This window comes from Capricornis sumatraensis, chromosome 20 (genome assembly GCF_032405125.1).
Source record: "Capricornis sumatraensis isolate serow.1 chromosome 20, serow.2, whole genome shotgun sequence".
NCBI lineage: Eukaryota > Metazoa > Chordata > Mammalia > Artiodactyla > Bovidae > Capricornis > Capricornis sumatraensis.
The window spans coordinates 62,165,252-62,184,264 of NC_091088.1; the positions used below are offsets into that span (position 1 = coordinate 62,165,252).

At 55.3% G+C, this 19,013-nt stretch overlaps 1 protein-coding gene across 1 annotated transcript; it reads right to left on the reverse strand.

Annotated features, from left to right (window-relative positions):
- Positions 1-12,397: 12,397 nt before the first annotated feature.
- Positions 12,398-17,437, reverse strand: KLK1 (kallikrein 1). The gene is made up of 5 exons (XM_068992529.1): positions 17,392-17,437; positions 15,468-15,627; positions 13,419-13,705; positions 13,135-13,271; positions 12,398-12,553 (listed from the first exon to the last, which is right to left on the reverse strand). The coding sequence occupies exons 1-5, from the start codon at positions 17,435-17,437 to the stop codon at positions 12,398-12,400; spliced, it is 786 nt and encodes a 261-aa protein (XP_068848630.1).
- Positions 17,438-19,013: the final 1,576 nt, after the last annotated feature.

The following is a 19,013-nucleotide window of genomic DNA, read 5'->3' on the forward strand; positions in this document are numbered from 1 at the left end:
CTGGACCTGGGACTGAACCCATGTTCCCTGCATGGGCAGGCAGATTCTTGACCACGGGGCCACCAGGGAAATCCACTCTGCAATTTTATATAAGGGACTTGAGAATCCCCAGAGTTTGGTATCGACGAGAGTCTTGGAACCAATTCCCTGCGGATACCGAGGGACAACTGTACTATCTTTATCCCCCAAACCATCTGCAAAAACTGGCTACATGTAACAGCCTTTAAAATAAATAAATAGGGAAGGAATGGGATACTGTAAAAAATTTTTTTAATTAAAGGTATAGACCTGTGTGGAGAGAAGTAAGGGGTGATGGTGGGAGGGTTAAGGGGTAAGGGCAAGAGGTGAAATGTGGGTGCCAGGAAGAGCAAATTGTTAGGGGGTCACAAGTGTGAAGAATGAAGCCCAAAGAGCTTGGGGAGAGTCAGCTGTTCAACAGACATTGCTTGAGCACCATCTGTATGCCAGGAACCTCTCCCCCAAGTCCCTCCCCCACCCATCCCTCTCCCCCAGAGGGCCCCGAGGAGGCGTGGCATTTCCAGGGAACACTCACAAGGTACTGAACTAAACGAACGTTCTGGGTGAGAAATACAGATTATTTGAAAATACACATCATTAATCTGAGTTGGAGGGATTTCAGAGGGGACTGAAAAAAGGACAGGACTCTTGGTAGTGGGTCCGGGACTAGAGAGCAGGGCTGGCAGGTTGCTCGGCAGGGAGCCGCGGGAGCAGACTCGAGGATGGGGACATTCCCACTTCTTAAGTCCAGATGGCCTGGCTGGCCAGGAGGGACCAGAAATTTATGTAGTTCAAATAGGAAAAGAAACCTGGGGGAAGGAAGAAAGCAGAGAGGGTGAGGCGCAGAGTTCACCAGCCCAAGCCTGATGCCAGTCGCTTTTCCAAGCCCAGCTGTGCTCCCTATCATGTCCCCAGACTCATGTGAAAACCCAAACTTAGGCCCATACCTCTACGTGCTCCCCAACTCATTCCCAAATCCAAACCCCAACCCCGCCTCTACATCTAGCTCTATGCCCAACCCAACCCCATCTCCCTCCTCAGTCCATTCCCCCTTGTCCACAAACTCACCCCATCCCAAATCTATCCCACCCCGGTCCCCATCTGCATCCTGGAACCCACGCCCAAGCCCCGAACCCCAACCCTGCCCTGGCCCCGACCAATCATCACGAAGAAGAAGACTCCGGTCCATGCCAGGTAGAAGCTGCACCCCAGTTTGTAGGTCATGCCTTCCTGCAGGTATTCCCGGGCCTGCATCAGGTAGAACAGGATACCCAGGATCAGGCTGGTCCCTGCATGAGTACAGGTGTTAGGAGGCCAGGCGTCACGTGTGGCAGGACCCCTGCCCAGAGCTGCGTGGCTGCCAGGGTCTTGCTCCTTATTTTCCCACTCGCTTTCACCTTCATGAACCTCTGCTCACAGGCAGGAAAGCAGGTTCCTGACAGTATCACGGTGGAGGACATGGGTAAGGGCAAGGCGTGGCTCTTTAACCGGGCAGTGGTGACATCTAAAACCACAGGCTTTGGAGCTACCAGACTGGAGCTCTTGCTTCTGTATCCCCCACCTCAGGGCAGCCACTCCCATCTCTCTGAGCCTCATTTCCCTCATCTGTAAAATGGGAGTAGTTGTAGGACCCGTCTCCTTGGGTCGTCATGAGGAGTTATTGAGATTGGCACACAGTGGGTCCTCAAAAACTGAGATTATCGTTGCTCTATTGGGTGTTTAATTTTGGGCTTCTGAAGCAGTGGACAAGAAACTTAGTTGTTCTGGATATTTTAATTTTATTTTGAAATGATACGAATTTAAAGATAATTTGTGAACTTCCCCTGGTGGCCCATTGGTTAAGAATCTGCCTGCCAGTCCAGGGGAGATGGGTTCAATCCCTGCTCCAGGAAGATCCCACACGCTGTGGGACAGCTAAGCCCGTGTGCCTCAAATACTGAAGACTGCTCGCCCTGGAGCCTGTGCTAAGAAGCCACCGCAAGGAGAAACCCGTACAATCAATGAAGAGTAACACCCACTCACTGCAACCAGAGAAAGCCCATGTGCAGCAGCAAAGACCCACCAAGGTCAAAAATAAATAAATCTTAAAAAAAAAAAAAAAAAGACAATTTGTGAAAAGGAAAAGACTCTTTTTCCTCCCCTCCTGTAGTGGAGAACAGGGTAATTTTTTATGGTTTTGAAAAATAATATAGGAGATAAGTGCTTTCCATCTAATTAAAAGGGGAAATGGGTAAAAATAATTTTTTTTTTTTTCTGGCTGCGTCCAGTGGCACACAGGATCTCAGTTCCCCAATGAGGGATCAGAACCCATTCTTCCTGCGCTGAAAGCATGGAGTCTTAACCACTGGACAGCTGGGGAAGTCCCAGATGTGATTTTCTTACAGAGAAATGTCCTATGTTAGGTGACGTAAAGCAGAGATGTTTTCTACACTTTGTCCCTTAAACAATCAGGAAGAGTTACTGGGAAAACTGGATAAAATACCTTTTACTAACAAGAAAACAGGAAGCTGGGTGTTCTCTCCTGTTGCCCTTACTATCACTCTCCAGAAATGTTTTTTTGATGCAACAGACTGTTGTGATCAATTATTACAGGAGATAGGAACACAATATCCTTCATTTCCAAATGAAAGTGCCCCTCCCCCCTGCACCCCCGCACTGCTTTTCGAAAAAAGCCTAACTTGGCACGCAAATGGAAAACTAAACTATTCTAATCAGAATATCGATTTTGAGTTATGTGGAAAAGAGTAAGAGGACTATCATGGCAAGGCTGTGTGCAAAGCTAAATAGCTGCCATCGTGTACTGCCATTTTCTAATTCAGTCCTCCCTGTGTCTCCACATGGTAGGGAATTTCAACCCCCTCCTACAGATGAGAAAACTGTGGCTCAGAAACACGACCTAGCTTGAGCAAAATCACAGCTGGTGGTGGTGGTGGTGGTGATGGTGAGATAGGCTCTGGGATGGAGTTGAAACTGGAACATGGAGTTGAGTATTGGGGCAGTGGATATTTGAGGGATGGACTCTGAGGTTTGGGGGGATGGGGTTGAGCTGGGGTTGGGAATGGGGATGGATTGGAGACAGGTGAGAAGATGGGGTCGGGAATGCATTGGGTTGAGTCTGAGAGCGAGTCACAGGTGACCAGGATCTGGTGGTGGTTGAGGTTGGGGATGAAGAAGACGGGATCAGAGATGGATGGGGCTTGAGTTGGAGATTGAGACTCAGGCGACAGGGGTGGGTTGAATTTGGCATGAGTCTTGAGGAGGGTTAGGCATGGAGATTTGGTGTCAAGGTTTGTAAAGAGGTCGGAGATGGTAATGGGGATAGTTTGGGGGCTGGAAAGAAGGTAATGTCGGGAGTGGGCGTGGGGATGGGAATGGACATCACGCACGGGAATATGAGTGAATTAGAGCTGTGTTGGTGGTGGAGGCGGAGGGTGACGTGGAGGCCGGTGTCGGGGCTGGAGAAGTTGGGTTGGAAACTGATCTTCTGTCCTGGGATGGGGTGGAGATGTGGAGGGAGACAGGCTTGGGGTGGGGGGTGAAGGGCGAGGACGGGGGTGGGACTGAAGCGTGGTGGGGAGGGGCTGGGGTATCAGGACGGTCCTGACTTGGCTCCTCAGGGGAGGGTCTCAGCGCCGTGCCTGTGAGGGCGGTGATGATGACATTGGAGAAGTCCAGTAAGGGCACGTTGGAGCTGGTGGAGAAGATGATGTTTATTAGAATGATGCAGAGGATGAAGTTGGTAACGCTGGCGACCAGCAGGAAGGCCCAGGCAAAGTCCAGCAAGTCTGGGGGAGGAAGAGAAGCAGGAACACCGGGACAGGCCCTCAGGCCCCGAGCCTGGCGGGGAGAAGGTCTCCCGGGAGCCTAGGGGCATTGTTAAGCCCTCTCCCTTGAGAATTCTTCCCCCCCCCCCCACGCTACCCCAGCATTGTAAGAAAATTGAAACTGGGCTCCAGAGAAGGGAGACTGAGGCAGATAGATGCCTTCGGCATTGAGGTATGCACCTCCGGGTCAGTAAGGACAGGTTCTTGGGCAGTGATGAGCGGGGTGAGCATTGAGGAACCAACTTGACGCGATGTGGACAGATTCCTTAGGAATAGTGTGTAAGATGCTAAGGTTGTGAGAACTGTGAGGATGGGTATCATGTAGGTGAGAATGAGCAAAGGACAGTGAGGATGGTTCTGAGGCAGTGAGGACCCTCCTAGGAAAAGGGAGGACCCGCCGTAGGGAGGCAGGAAGACGGGGCGGGGGTGTCCCTGAAACAAAGAGGAAAGAGGAGCCCCAGGAATAGGGCAGGCCTTACAAGCATTCTGGTCATACTCCTGCAGGCAGGCCATATCCGAGCAGCGGACGACAAAGACGGTGTCGATGGGGATGGTCCGGAAGCCAGGGTCCCCCGGGGGTGCCAGAGGCACCTGGAAGTGGATCCAGGGCTGGCCCAGAGAGATGAGGCCGATGATGACTATGCTGGCCAGACTCAGCAGTAGGTTCAGCTGGCGGCTGATCCTCTTGGCCTCGTGCAGCAGCCACCAGCCCATGGGCAGCTGAGAGTGGCTGAGCCTATACTTGCCCAGATACCTGCAGTGGGCGGCCCACCAGCAGGGTCAGCATCGGGTCCAGCTGGCCAGCCCAGCCGACCACCCCCGCTTCTAAGTCCACGTTTCAGAATCCCGGGCAATCTGACGTTCAGACTCTCTCTCCTCTGTGTCTGTTCTCCATGCCCTGTATCCCCCAGGTTCCCCCTCTAAGACCTGCTCACCCCAGAACAGCCTCAAGGCTCCCTGGCCTCCAGATCCTAGCTTCCAGGAGCTGCCACTGCCCCTTCCAATCGCTGGGTGGAATCACGGGTCCGGGCTCTATGCTGTGCCCCACCCAGGGCCAGCCTTCATCCCCTGCCACCCCTAAGTCCGACTTCTACCTCATATACTGACCGTGCCTCCCTGGTCCCTGACTTTTGCCTGATACCCCACCTCCTAGAACTCTGGACCCCAAACCCGCCCTCTCACCTGCCAGCATTGTTCGCGAAGGAGGCCGATGGTAAGTTCTGAGCGTTGTTTTCCAGGATGGACTGGCTGGTTTGGGAGCTGCTCAAAGAGTCTCTGATGGTCTCCCGGGAGGTCCAGACAATTGACTCGACACTTTTGATACTGGCCTCGGGACTGTGAGTAATTGAAAGGGGTACGTCGACTCTGGCCCGGACTGGTGACGTGGAGGTTTGAAGACTTAACTTGGGACTCTGGACACTAAGTTGGCTGTGGCAGGTCACTGATTTTATGTTGGTCAGAGGGGTGCGAGTAGTTAGCAAGGGGTTTTGGTTGCTGAAGAGGCGACTTTGGAAACATGGGGGAGCGTCTCGGGTGTGGAACTGGCGGCTGTAGGTGACGGATAGTGGGTCTTGGATGCTGGCCCGGTGACAGCTGATGACGGACGTTGTGTCCTCGATACTGAGTCGCTGACTGTTGATGGATGGAGGGTCTTGGATACTGACCCGGTGACTGTGGACGATAGGCAGTGGCTCTTGGATACTGACCCGGCGAGTCGGGGTGCTGGGCTGAGGGTCTTGGATACTGGCCCGGCGGTTGTGGGTGATGGGCAGCGGCTCTTGGATACTGACCCGGCGGTTGTGGGTGATGGGCAGCGGCTCTTGGATACTGACTCGGTGAGTCGGGGTGCTGGGCTGAGGGTCTTGGATACTGACCCGGCGACTGTGGATGATAGGCAGCAGCTCTTGGATACTGACCCGGCGAGTCTGGGGGGAGGACTGAGGGTCTTGGTTAGTGACCCGGGACCTGAAGGTGCTGGACGAAAGGTTTTGGCTCTCACCTTGGGAGTTGCTGGGAGCGGCCAGGAGGGAATCCGGCTGAGTGCTCTGTTGACCAGAACGGGACCTCTGGGCCATGTGGAGATATGAGACAAGGCCGGTGCCCGGATGCACTCAACACCCTGCCAACCGCCTCATCCCCCGTTGCCAACCATCAGTGTGTCCTCTTGGAAGCCCATTGGTCTCTCCTGGGCCTCCGGCTCCGTCCCTCAGGGTCTGAACCTCTCTGTCCCCTCTCCTGTGGGTCGTGGTCTCTCTCACTGTCCACAGGCAGGCCTTGGAGCTTTAGTCTGGCCTGGCGCTGGGGCTGGGGGGAGGTTCCATGACAGTTGGAGGGGTTCCAGGAGGTTGGGACGTTGGCCATGGACTCATGTTCTACTCTAGCCGCACGTGAGAGACACGGGGGCTCGGGCTGGGTCAGGGTGGGCTCAGTGTAGGGTCTGGGTGGGGTCAGGATTGGGTCAAGAAAGGGGTCACGGCTGGGTCAGAGAGCTGTCAGCACAGGGCAGGGTTAGGGGAAGAGGATCAGGAATGGTCAGGGTGAAGGCAGAGCAGGATGGGAGAGGGGCCCAGGGTGGGGTCAGGGCTAGACACAGCGGTGGCGGCGCTGGGTCGAGGGCCACATCTGAGGTCAATTCTTGCAGTTTCTGGAGGGCCTGAGATCTGAATCTCTAATTCCTTCCCCCTGCCTGTTCCCACCGTTCCCCCTCCCCCAGGGCCTTCTACAAATCAATTTCATCCCTTTATTCTCAAGTTCTGTGTGTCTTCTTGCTCTCTTTACTTCTCCTCTGCCTCTGTGTCTCCTAACCTTTCCCTGAATCTTGCAAAAGACTGGGTCTCTTCCCATAGCCCTTGGGGACTGTTGGGTGCACCACCCGTGTCCACTCTTTTATTTTTGCCTCTGCCGGGTCTTCACTGCTGCACGAGGGCTTTCTCTAGTTTCAGAAAGTGGGAGCTACTCTCTAGTTAGAGCGCGCAGACTTCTCATTGCAGTGGCGTCCCTTGTTGTGGAGCTCGGGCTCTCGAGGCACGGGCATCAGTAATTGCGGCACGTGGACTCCACAGTTGCGGCTCCTGGCTCTGGAGCACAGGCCCAGTGGTTGCGGCGCATGGGCTTAGCTGCTCCGAGGCATGTGGGATCTTCCCGGATCATGGATCGAACGGGTGTCCCCTGCATCTCAAGGCAGATTCTTCACCACTGGACCAGCAGGGAAGCCCTGGTGGGCACTCTTTTGACATCATGGGTCTTGACCTCGTGAGCACCCTTTGGAGCCCATGTCACAGTTGTCTGTGTCCTGGGCTGGGATCTGAGACAGGGATGAAGATAAGGGGATGATGTTGGGAGCAGAGATTGAGCTGAGATTTGGGGAATGAGGGAACAGAAGATGAGGCTGGAGACAAAACAAGTTGATTTGGGTTTAGGATGGGTTGTAGGTGGGAGGTGACCTGCGCCGTCAGGGTCAGAGATGGGAATGCAGTTGTGTTTGAGGTTTAGGACAGGGAGCATCCTGGAGATGGCATGGGGTTGTGGATGGTGCTGGGATAGGACAGGAGACAGAGATGGGGATGCAGCCGGGATTGGAGTTTGGGTGGGGTTGGGAAGATGGCTGTGGGTGGAAGGGAATTGCGTACAGGGTAACAGGCGAAGTGAGGCTGGTGGGCGGGGGGGCATGTGGTTGTGTTCAAAGGTGGAAACTAGGATGTAACAGAGTGACGCAGGCAGACCCAGGCCCCGGGAACTCTGTTCTTCCCCAGTGGAACCGATCTCTTCATGGGAGGAGGACCGCAAGTTCGTCCTGCGAGCCTGGTGTCTCGTCTTCATCATCCTGGCAACCATGATGCTGCTCAGCGTGCTGGATGGGCGTATGGCCTACCTGCACGGTTCCTACACCGGCTACGTGGGCTTCTGGACCAACTGTGAGAAGCACACGTGTGCCGACCTGCGCCAAGTCACGGGTCAGTGGGGGATGGGGCAGGCTTGGGGGCGCTCTGTGGGGGTGGTGGTCTTTAGAGATGGTCAAGGGCGAGAACCTCTGGGGGCATCTCTTTGGGTGTTCTTGGTTGCCAGAGAAATCTTTAGGATTCTCGAGGGGCTCTCTGGAAATTCTGTGAAGGCCTTGGGAGGGAGCTTCCTGGAGTGGTATGCGGCTTATGAGGCAACGAGAGTGGCCCTGTGCTTGGGAAGACGAGTGCTGCACTTGGTCCAGCCCCAATCTGCTTCATGATTAGATGGCTAAAGACACCATCATTCTCTCTCCCACTCCTTTTATTTATTTATTTTTTTAAAAAGAAAACAAGATGGCTTTCAGCTCCTTCAGGAATTTTTTAAAATAACAATTTGTTTTAGGCTGCGCTGGGCCTTCGCTGCTGAATGGGCTTTCCTCTAGTGGCGGCACACAGGCTTCTAACTGTGGTGGGTTCTCTCAGTGTGGAGCACAGGCCCTAGGGTGTGTGGGCTTCAGTGGTCGCAGCTCCTGGGCTCTAGAGCACAGGCTCAGTAGTTGTGGTACGCAGGCTTAGTGGCCCTGAGGCATGCGGAAGTCTTCCCGGACGAGGGATCGAACCTGTGTCTCCTGCATTTTGGCAGGCAGATTCTTTACTGCTGAGCCACTAGGGAAGCCCAGAAACATTTTGCTTCCTTATAGGTCTCTGCCTTTCCAGTGCTTTTGAGCATTACCACAGAGTCAGCCCAGACCCTGGAGCCAGGGCACCTGAGTTGGAGCCCTGGCTCAGCTACTTGGTAGCTGAGTGATCTTGAGCATATTTCTTTACCCTTGTGTGGCTTGGCTTCCTCATTTCTATAATGCCAGTGATATTGGTACCTATTTGTGGGCTGTTTGAGGAATACGTGAGTGAAAACACACCAAAGAATTAGAATAGTACCTGGCACATATTATAGGAAGTGTTTCATCCAGGTTTCTTATTATCGTAAGGATTTCCACCCCTGCCCCAAGTCAATGCACCTACCTTCATTTCAGATCGCAAATAAGTGCTCATAAAACTTTCAGAACATTGTGCAGTATTAATCTTACTTGGGACATCTCTTTCTCTTATACCGCCCAAACTCAAGCTCGTTTCAAGTTACAGAAAAGCCCATAGGCAGAAATTGTTCGGGTTCAGGTACTGCTGGATCCAGGTGCTCAAAAGGTGTCTGTCTCTTGCCATCTCCCCTTGAAGGCTTCCTGTGTGCTGGGCCCTCAGGCAAGCTGTGCTGTACAGCAGCAGTGGGGCTGTCAGCAGCTTCTGGGGTCCCGTTTTGTTTTTTCTGTACACAACCACGGAGAAAAGAGAGTAAGTTGTCTTCTGTGGCCCTCACATGAGGGTCTCAGGATTAGCTCCGATGGGACCAGATTTACTACCCTGAGATTTCTCACTTCTCCCTGAACCATTTTGTTGTGGTTAGGACGATGTCATTCTGTGGTTGGCTGGATTCCATGAGGCTGGATGTAAGTCTCAGGCAGTTCCAAGCTCATAATCTTCTCTAGAGCACAGGCTCAGTAGTTGTGGTATGCAGGCTTAGTGGCCCCGAGGCATGCGGAAGTCTTCCCGGACCAGGGATCGACCCTGTGTTTCCTGCATTTTGGCAGGCAGATTCTTTACTGCTGACAGTTTCAGTTAGAAAAAGTCCCAGGGAAGAGTTTGATTGGTTGGCCTTGGTGCATGTGCCTATGTTTGAGCCAATGCCTAAGTCCCTGGGGCACTGTGATTGACTCAGCCTGAGTTACATGACTACTTCCGTGATCCCAGAGGGCAGAGTATGCTGTGAAAAACACTCAACCAGGATTATGCGATTGATCCTGAGAGCACTATTTCTATTTTGTATATACATGCAGTTTGCCAGTAACAAAGCGGATGGAGTTTTAGCTCATTTGGATGAAACAGTCTTGCACTGTTCAAAAGTAGATAAAGTAGGAAAGGGCTAAGAGGAAGATACGTAATTCTCAGAAAGGGCTGAAACTCTTGTCATGCTGAAATGAAAACTGGATGTCAATTTCAAACTGAGTGTGATTCTGTCTTTTAGGTACCTTGATTTTAGAGTATTTGGAAGTTTTCTTGTGTGTACATCTGTGTGTGCACTCTGGGGGACGTCTGGGGGGTTATTTAGAGAATGTCTGTGAGGGGCTCTAGGGATGACCTTGGTATATCTGGGGAGGCCTAGGGGTGTGAATGGTGTCATTAAGGAACCCTGGGGTATGAAGTGACTGAGTTGTCCTGGGTAACTTCGAGGGTGCTATTGGGAGTGGAGGGTTGGTACTGAGCGTATAAATGTGATCTGCTGTGGGAAATCTTTGGAGAGTACAAGCAGAGTAACTCTGGGGGTGTCTGTGGGGATAATTCTAGAAATGCTAGAGATGATTCTGTGGGCTGAACTTGAGGATGTGGGGGGGGTGACTCAGGGATCATCTGTGGGGTGACCTTAGAGGTATGTGTGAAGTTGATTATGAGAGTGACTGGGGTTGACTTTGGGTTAAGAGGGGGTGATTTGGGGCAACTTTGAGGGTGCAAGTGGGAATGACTTGTTTTAAAATCGAGGTATAGTTTACTTACAACGTTATATAAGTTTCAGGTGTACAACATAGCGATTCACACTTTTTAAAGAAAGTGGGGATGATTTGGGGTTGACTTTGTGAGGGTGGGAATCATCTTGGAGTTTCTAGGAGGTGACTCTGGTGATGGCATTGGGGGTGATGCTGAGGATGTCTGTAGCTAAACTTCAGGGGTGTCTGCTGGGGATGACTTTGGAGAGTATCTAGGGGCAAGCCTGGGGCATTACCTCCTTTCCCCCCAGTTCTCATCCACATGAGCATGGGCCTCATGATCCTGGCCCTGATCCTGTCTCTAGTCCTCCTCCTGGCCGTGGGCTTCTCCTTCCGGCCAGCGCTCCGCCGTCTAAACAAGACCGACCTCGTCTTCAGTACCCTCAGCTCCTTCACTGGTAAATGTCGCCCTGGGAAAAGGCTTCGGGGAGGTGTGTCCCAGAATTTCTGTCCTGCTGGGTCTCTTTGAATGTCTCTTGAGCTCTGCATCCCTGCCCCGCCCTCCCCCTCCACTGCTCTGCGCTTGCTGTAGGTTTCTCAGTTCTAACTGGTATCTTTCTGTCGCGCGCGCGCATGCGTGCGTGTGTATGTGTGTCTGTGTGTGTGTGTCTGTGTGTGTTTGTGTGTCTGTGTGTGTGTCTGTGTGTGTGTGTCTGTGTCTGTGTGTGTGTGTCCGCGCGCACAGGCACGCTAGTCAGGCAGGGTGGGAGAGAATGTCTCTGGCTCGCTTCTCTTTCTGGAGGTCTCTGGGTCCCTGTCCAGCCTCGTGTCCATCTCTGGCCCCATCTCAGTGCAGGGCTCCTGATTCTCCTCAGCCTGACGCTCTTTATAGCCAACTGCGAGATGCTCCAACCGAGGCCACAGGTATCCTACCTGGTGACCACCTACCTGAGCTGGGGTGCCGGAGCCTTGATGCTGTGGGCCGGTGAGGGCGGGGTCTCGGCAGGGCAGGGGGTGGGGCCAGGGGCGAGCGTACCAGGCAGGGCCTCGGACCGGATTGGGGTGGACCCCATGGGAGGTCAGCCTGCAGGGACGGGCCGGGGCCTAGGGGGCCATCTAGCACCTCCACTCCCGCCCCCAGGAATCCTGAGCTACTTAAACTACATGGGGATGTGGGGCAAAGGGACGCCCTCCATGGAACGGCGGATGAGCTACCGCCGGTGGGCCTCGCTGCAGAACACCCGGAAGTCCTTATCCGAACCGCCGTCGTCGTTGGACGCAGGCTCCAAGCACAACGAGGACCTGTCCGTTTAAGAGCCTGCCCCCGGCCCCCCACCACCCCCAGCCAACTGCACCCGAGCTTCTCAGGACACTGATGCCGGGCCACCCCTTTCACCTTGGCCTTCCCGCCCAGCGTGTCTCTCCCTGCCCCCACCCCGGAAGTCCGACGGTGCCCGCTCGCATTCTGCGCGTGGCCAGAGCGGTGTGGCCCCGCCCCCGAGCCTGGTGAGGCCCCGCCCCCAGGTGTCTAGCTCTCACTGGCGGTGGCCTGAAGCCTCACGCCATTATAGGCATTCCTACCCCTCCGAGGGCCAGCACCGCCCCAGAACGTCCAGTCTGGCCACCCGGACAGACATGACACTACCCAGCCTTGGATGTCGCCCCGCTCATCCGTGGAACAGGCTCTACCCCCGGGGGGTGTGGCTTGCAATTATATTTCCACCGTCCTTCACGTTCCTGGCTTTCCCAGCCATTAATAAAACGTGGGTTCCTTCTCTCAGAGTCTGAGCCTCCGTTTCCTGCTCTCCCTCCAAGGAAGAGTGGGGCTCAGAGTCCTTGCCTTGCCCTTTGGGGCCTGAGCCTTTCTGTCTACACCTGCCTCTGACCCTTCCTTTCCCTGCTGCTCATAACTGCAAATCTCCCGCTAAGAGTCCGGGAGGGCTGGAGAGGCTCTAGTCCGGGCCGGATGGTTCCCGAGTTCCCAGGTGTCCAGCGTCTGGAAGCTGGAACGACACCAGGACTTGATGCGAATTTGATGCATATTCGATTTTACTAGGGGTAAAGGACAGGGCGGGGGCATTCAGGGGTTGTCAGCCATGGTCTTATTGATCCAGTCCAGATACAAAATCACTTTGGTGTAGACGGAGGGCTTATTGGGAGTGCCACACGGGATGTGGCCCCATGACGTGATTCCTTGCAACATACCCTCGCAGATCAGCGGGCCCCCTGAGTCACCCTACAGCACAAAGCAGGAGGGGAGAGTGTGAGAGAGGTTAGCAAAGACTTGAAGGTTTTGCCTGGTGAGCTCTAGCACTTAGACGCGAGTGCACAGATCCAGACAGTAACTCCCCATCTCTGGAGAAAGAGATAGTTGTCTCCAGAGCCCACTCCCTTAAGAACATCAGCGCGGATTCCGACAGAGGGGACAGTGGCTCGAGTCCTGCCGATGGGGAGGGAGTCTCAGGGTCCAGTGCCTGCCCAGGGTGGGCAGGATTCAGGATTCAGAAGCAAGATGGTCCCGGCAGGCAGGTCAGTGCGGAGGAGGAGCAGGACCCTACAGGACCCGCCCACCCTCAAGCTCACCTCTCCCCAGGCTTTCTCTGACTGGACCGGAAATGTGTGTCAGAGGGAGGAACGCGTGAACTCTGATGTGTGTGGAGGTTGGGGCTACAGGAAGGAAAGGGGGTAGCAAGCTACAGCTGTGAAGCGATGGGGACGGTTGCCTGCTTAGCTCTGAACCCCAGCGCAGAATCTGAGCCCCCGCCCCCAGCACTTCAAGGCCCGGAGGCTGGGGGTGGGGGGTGCAGGCTGGCTTACCACGCAGGTGTCTTTGCCGCCCTCCAGGTGTCCAGCACACAGCATGCAGTCTGTCACCTCCTGGGGGTGGGCTGTGGCACACTTCTCATTGGGTAGGAGGATGAGGTCCACACACTGGAGATCGTCTGGGTAAGAGACTGCGGGCCAGGGAGAGACACAGCTGCGGCCAGACCCCACACCCTCAGCCCTCCTCCCTCAGACTCTCGAGTTCAGGTCCCCGGGCCCCTCCTCCCGCACACCCCGGTGCCCGGGTTCCACGGTGCACCGTCTGGACGCCGGCATACACTCATCTGGCTTGATGCTGCCCCAGCCGGAGGCATAACAGGTGGTCCCCAGTTGGGGTTCCTTGGTGGGCAGACCCAGGACCTGCACGTCCTGTGTGAGCTGGACGGGCTCCTGCAGACGGAGGAGCATGAGGTCGTGGCTGTAGTCCTCTCCTGGCTGGCGGGTGTGGTTTTCCAGGAGGCTCAGGTTGAATCCCGGATTTGGGAAGTCCTCACTGACACCGGCGAACTGGGCCGTGTCTTCGTCCTCAAACAGGTTGTGGCGACCTAGCCAGACCTGGTAATTTCTAGGGGAAGGAGAGGATGGAGACCTTGAGAGTGGGGTGGGGGCGGGGGAGGAAGGGCTTCCCTGGTGGCTCAGACGGTAAAAGAACCTGCCTGCAATGCGGGAGACCCGGGTTCAATCCCTAGATCGGGAAGATCCCCTGGAGAAGGGAATGGCCACCCATTCTAGTATTCTTGCCTGGAGAATTCCACGGACAGAGGAGCCTGGTGGCTGCAGTCCATGGGGTCCCAAAGGGTCAGACAGGACTGACAAGCAAGCAGTGGGGGAGGAAAGGGAGACGGAGCAGGAGAACATGAGGAGGGGTCCAAAGAGAAACAGGAAAGGGGGTGAGAGAGAGACAGGAAAGATAGAGTCACAGAAAACAGAGAACAGTGAGCGCAAGCATAAGAGAATGTGACAATGTCACAGACAGAGACAAAGAAACGGAGTGAAAAAGAGCTTGGAACAGTAGAGGGGACGGGAAAGAAGGGGGAGAGACAGAGCACGCCGGAGATAAGAAGAGACGGAGACGGTGAGAAATAGGCCAAAAAAAAGAGGAAGGGAGGGCAAAGACGGAAGGAGCAAGGAGAGCGAAAACGGGTCCACAGGAGGTGGGAAGAAGAGAGAACGAGGAACAGGCAGGGGAGGCGAGCGGGTGAGAGTTTGACAGAGAAAAGGGAGAGGGGGCGGGGCGGAAGGCAGGAGGGGGCGGGGCCTGGGACCAGCTCAGCTGCGTCGGAGGCTCCGGGGCTGGTTCCCCAGAGAGCAGGTGGCCTGGCCCCCGGCCCAAGGTCTGCGTCCCCTTCCTGCCCCAGCTCCCTCCCTCCCTCTTCTTCCTCCTTCCCTCCCCTGCCCTCGCCTCCCCAGCTCAAGCTGACACCAGCCCTTCTCTGTGTCCCCTTAGAGCCACCCCTCTATGCACGGATGGGGACAGTCTCTTCCGTTTCTCTGGGGAGAAGGCGTGCTCAGTAGTGATGGAAGAGGGACTGAGAGAGAGAGAGACAGACAGAGACAGACAGAGAGAGAGAGACGGAGACAGAGAGAGACCGAGTCAGAGACAGAGACAGAGATGGGGGGAGGGCAGAGAGATGGAGGGTGACACATAGGTGATCAAGATGGTAGCAGAGACCTTGAGATGGACAGAGACAGGGAGAGAGACAGAGACGGAGACAAAAGAGAGAGGGAGATAGACATAAATCGTCGTCACAGACACACAGAACCAGTTAGTGAGAGACTGACAGGACAGAGGGAGACGTAGAAAGACAGAGGGACAGTTAGGAGGACTGACTTAAGAGAGCCAGGCAACCGTGGAGCAGGCTTCCCTGGGGTCATCCAGTCCCAGCCCTGCCTCTCTCGTCTTGTGACCCTGGACCACAACCCCCTCCAACCCCCGTCTCTGCTTGAGGCCCCCAGCCTCCCCTGAGGTTATCCGTGGGACAGTGCCTGCGTGCGCGCGCGCGCGCGCGCGCGTGCGTGCGTGCGTGTGTGTGTGTGTGTGTGTGTGTGTGTGTTAGTTGCTCAGTCGTGTCCAACCCTTTGCGACCTCGAGGACTGTAGCCTGCCAGGCTCCTCTGTCCATGGAGTTCTCCAGGAAGGAATACTGGAGCGGGTTGCCATTCCCTTCTCCAGGGGATCTTCCTGACCCAGGGATGGAACCCAGGCCTCTGGCATTGCAGGCAGACTCTTTCCTGTCTGAGCCACCAGGGAAGCCCACCCGAGGGTCAGTGCTGGCCGCTTAATCCTGTGTGCACGGGGCCCCCTCCAGACCCCCTGCCCCTACTTACTCGCTCTTGCAGTGAGCGGCTGTGAGCACCCACTGGGGGGCCACCAGGACGCCCCCACACTGGAAGGTGCTGAAGTGGTATATAGCCACCTGCCAGGGCTGGGAATGCTTCTCACACTCCTGGCCTCCGACGATCCGGGACTCAATGGGGGGCACAGCGCCTGCAGAGGAGGTGCTCTGGGTCAGGTGGGGAGGGGGGCAAGGCAGTGGGCTGTGGGATTGCAGGGCCATGGGAGTGCCTGACCAGAGCTGGGGGGCAGCCTGAGGACATGGGCCAGGGGCTGTGCGAAGGGCCTGGAATTCTGGGGACCATCGCTGGGGTGGTGGGGTGGTGTTGGAGGCTGATCCTGGGTATGGAGACTGCAGAGCACAGAGCTGACCCTGGGGGTTAGGGAGGGAATGACAAGACAACGTGTACAGCAGGCATCTGGTGTGGGGTTTGGATGGCCTGGCTTCTTGGAGTGGAGGACGAGAGGCTCTGGGCTCTGGGAGGGGAAACCGAGGGTTAAAGGCCCCAGGAGGCTGAGCCCAAGGCTGTGGGAGGAAGGCTTTGGAGGATGAAAGGGCTCCTGGGCTGATGAAATGGTCAGGGCAAGGGCTGACTGTCAGGCGCTCTGGAAAGAATTCAGATTTGCAGATTCAGATTAGAGGGGCCAAGAAGAGCATCCGGAGGATCTGGGGACTCCTGGATTGGGGCCGGGAGACACGGGAGAATCTGGGGTTCTGGATCAAAGAGCGAATGAAAGGATTAGGCTGGGAAAGGAGTCCCGTGAGGGTCAGAGTCCTGCAATCCAGGAATGACAATCTAAGAGGAGTTAGAGCTCTGGAACCAGGTTGGGGTCAGATTGGGAGGGAGCTCGGGAGGAGGGAAGGTGGAATGGTGGTCATTCTGGATTCAGGTGATTCTCGTGGGGATGGGGCTCATGGTCTGGGGACCTGGGGTTCTCCTGGGGGCAGGGCCAGAACAGAAGTGAAGGGGAAGGCATGCCAGGGGCCAAGCAGCTGTGGGGACACAGAACTCACTTGATGGGGGAGGTTTTAGAATCAGATGTTGAGGTATCTTGGGACAGGACAGCTGGGCTGAGAAGGTGTGTGTTGGGATCTTGAAGAGGTGGCAGGGGGTCCCAGGAAACCAGAGCTGGGTGGGAGGAGTTCAGCTGGAGAACAGCTGGCGCGTGGGGAGAATGAGAATCCCACATGGAAAGGGGCACGTGGTTGTGCGTTCCGGATATTTTTCCCGGTGGGGAGAAGGCTGGGGGTATGGGATGGAGGTTCTGGAACAAAGAGGAGAGGAAGAGACACTTTCAAAACCCCCCACACCAGATGGGAGGCCCACCTGGTCACAAACCAGAAAGTCTGTTTTTGAAGAAGCGTCAGTGTCTAGTTGGAATTCGGGGATCTTGAGGGGCTTAGGGGGCATCAGATGGCAAGACTGGAGGAGCCAGTTGAGAGCTGACAGCTGGATGGGGAGAATCGCCAGGGTGTGTTAGGACTTGGGGATTCAAGAGCCAGACCATCTGGCCATAGAGAACTAGGGAGAGCAGTGGGGACTTGGGGTCCCAGCGTCCGATGGGATTGGGGGTGCTCCTTGGAAGAGACAGACAGACATGGATGGGGATCCGCCCCATAAAGTGGACAGGGGCAGGGGTCTGAGTGGGGAAGAGGATGAAACCCTGCTTGTTTCCCAGGAGGGAGGAAGGACCTGGTGGGAGCAAGGTGACACTGAGGAGTGACAGGCTGGATTTTAGGGTGCGGCTGGGAGAGATAAGAAAGAGCCTGGTATCCTGGTCTGGGCTGGACGGGGTTGGAGGGGTGAAGGCTGAGGTGCCAGCTGGGAGGGGAAGGAGTTACGGAGCAGGGATGGCGGGGACAGCCGGAGAATCAGGGCCCAACCCCACCCTCCCTCATCTTCCCCACTGTCTCACCGGTCCCTGCCAGGGACAGGGCAAGGCACAGAACCGGGAACCACATGGTGTCCAGGGGCAGGCAGGCGCTGAGCTTGTAGCTGGGGAGCCTTGCCAAAGGAGGCTTTTAAAGCCCTCCTCCCCCTCCCCAGGGCTCCACCCCTGCCCTGCTGGCACCCAGATGCTGGCTCAAGCCCTGCCCCTGCTTCCTGGGGGCTGGACAACCTTGTCCCACCCCGAGAGCTGTGGAACGGACGGGACACTGAGCACCTGTTCTTCTGCAGGCCCTCAATCGCGCTGGAAGCATTCCTGCGGCCAGAAGCCAGCCGGAGCAGGGCCTGGAGCTTGCCCGTGGGGCCAGAGTTGGTGAGCAGAGGGGGAGAGGGGTGAGTGGGGGCACGAACAGGATGGTGGAGGAACCACTGACTTCCGCTACCAAGCCCCAGATACCTTAGCCCCACATAAGGCTATGTACCCCCAAGACCCAGTGCACCCTCAAATACCAGCAGTGGGGTTCTGATTCCTTTCTCCCCGAACCTCTTGGAGCCAAAGATGCCAATTTCTCAGCTCCCAGCAACCTTCTGAAATGTAAGTCTGGGCTTTCAGAAGGCCCTGACTCTTGCATTCCCAGGTTTGGAATCCAGGTCCCTACATCTACTGTTCCTTTCATAAGAAAGTCTTAGGTACCCATCACCAAATCCTGGCATCTCCAGATGCAGAAATACGACATTTCAATGGTTTCCAGAGTGAATTTCCCAGCATCTCAAAATCTAATGTCCCCCGCCCCAGACAATGGGAGGGTCCCATTATCTACCTCCTCCTGGTTTCCCAAGTCTGGATGCTCAGTCATGTCCTCCAAAATCCCAGAGATCCTGGAATACCTGCCTTCCAGGGTCAAGAGATCTTCTCCATGAATTCCAACCCACCCTCCTCTCCATAAAATCTTTAGGTATCAGGAGGCAGGTTCATGTGCTCCAACATTCGGTGACCTTGGGAAAAAAATCACATTTGGGGGGTCAGGAAGTAGATTCAAAGCAGCTCATGGGGGCCCAACCTCTGCTGCATGTCAGGAACCTGCCTACAGAAAGGAGAGTCTTTGCCTTTTTGCCGAGGCTACCAGGAAGCCCAGAACTCAATCTTGAAGAAAAGGAAGTCATTCTCGACTATCTAGTGTGTACTGCGTCCTTTCACTGGGGTCCGGAAATACAGAATCTTTTCTCAGTGCCAGGGACTATTCAGATCAGTCCCTATAAATCACATCATTTAATTCTAAGGACAGCAACATGAGATGGGGAAAGCCAGGCTGACTGAGGTGGGATCTTTGGCTCAAGATCAAAAGGTGCTGAATGAACAGAGAGGGCCCTGCTTCATGTCGTTTCTTCTCGCCTAAAGATCGGGGCAGCTGGTGAAAAGGACCAGGATCGGGTGGCTCTGATTTCCCCTCCCAGTCTCTTGCCCCTCTTTCCCTTAGTCCCCAGAAGTAAGTTGCAGAAACTTCCACAGAGAAGCTTGTTTCAGTGTTTCCTGTTATCTTGGTATCAAACAGGTGACCATGAGCACCGGCTCTGGTTTCAGACAGGCAAGTCTACGGCTAACCTCTGGGCCTTGGACCGGGTCTTGGGGGGATGGCCCAGTTCCGTTCC

Coding starts and splice junctions, on each gene's coding strand:
- KLK1 (XM_068992529.1), bottom strand. CDS start 17,437: ATGTGGTTCCCGGTTCTGTGCCTTGCCCTGTCCCTGGCAGGGACCG. Junction 13,706..15,467: donor GCCGCTCACTGCAAGAGCGA/GTAAGTAGGGGC, acceptor TCCTTCCCCTAG/AAATTACCAGGTCTGGCTAG. Junction 12,554..13,134: donor GCGGCAAAGACACCTGCGTG/GTAAGCCAGCCT, acceptor TTTGTGCTGTAG/GGTGACTCAGGGGGCCCGCT.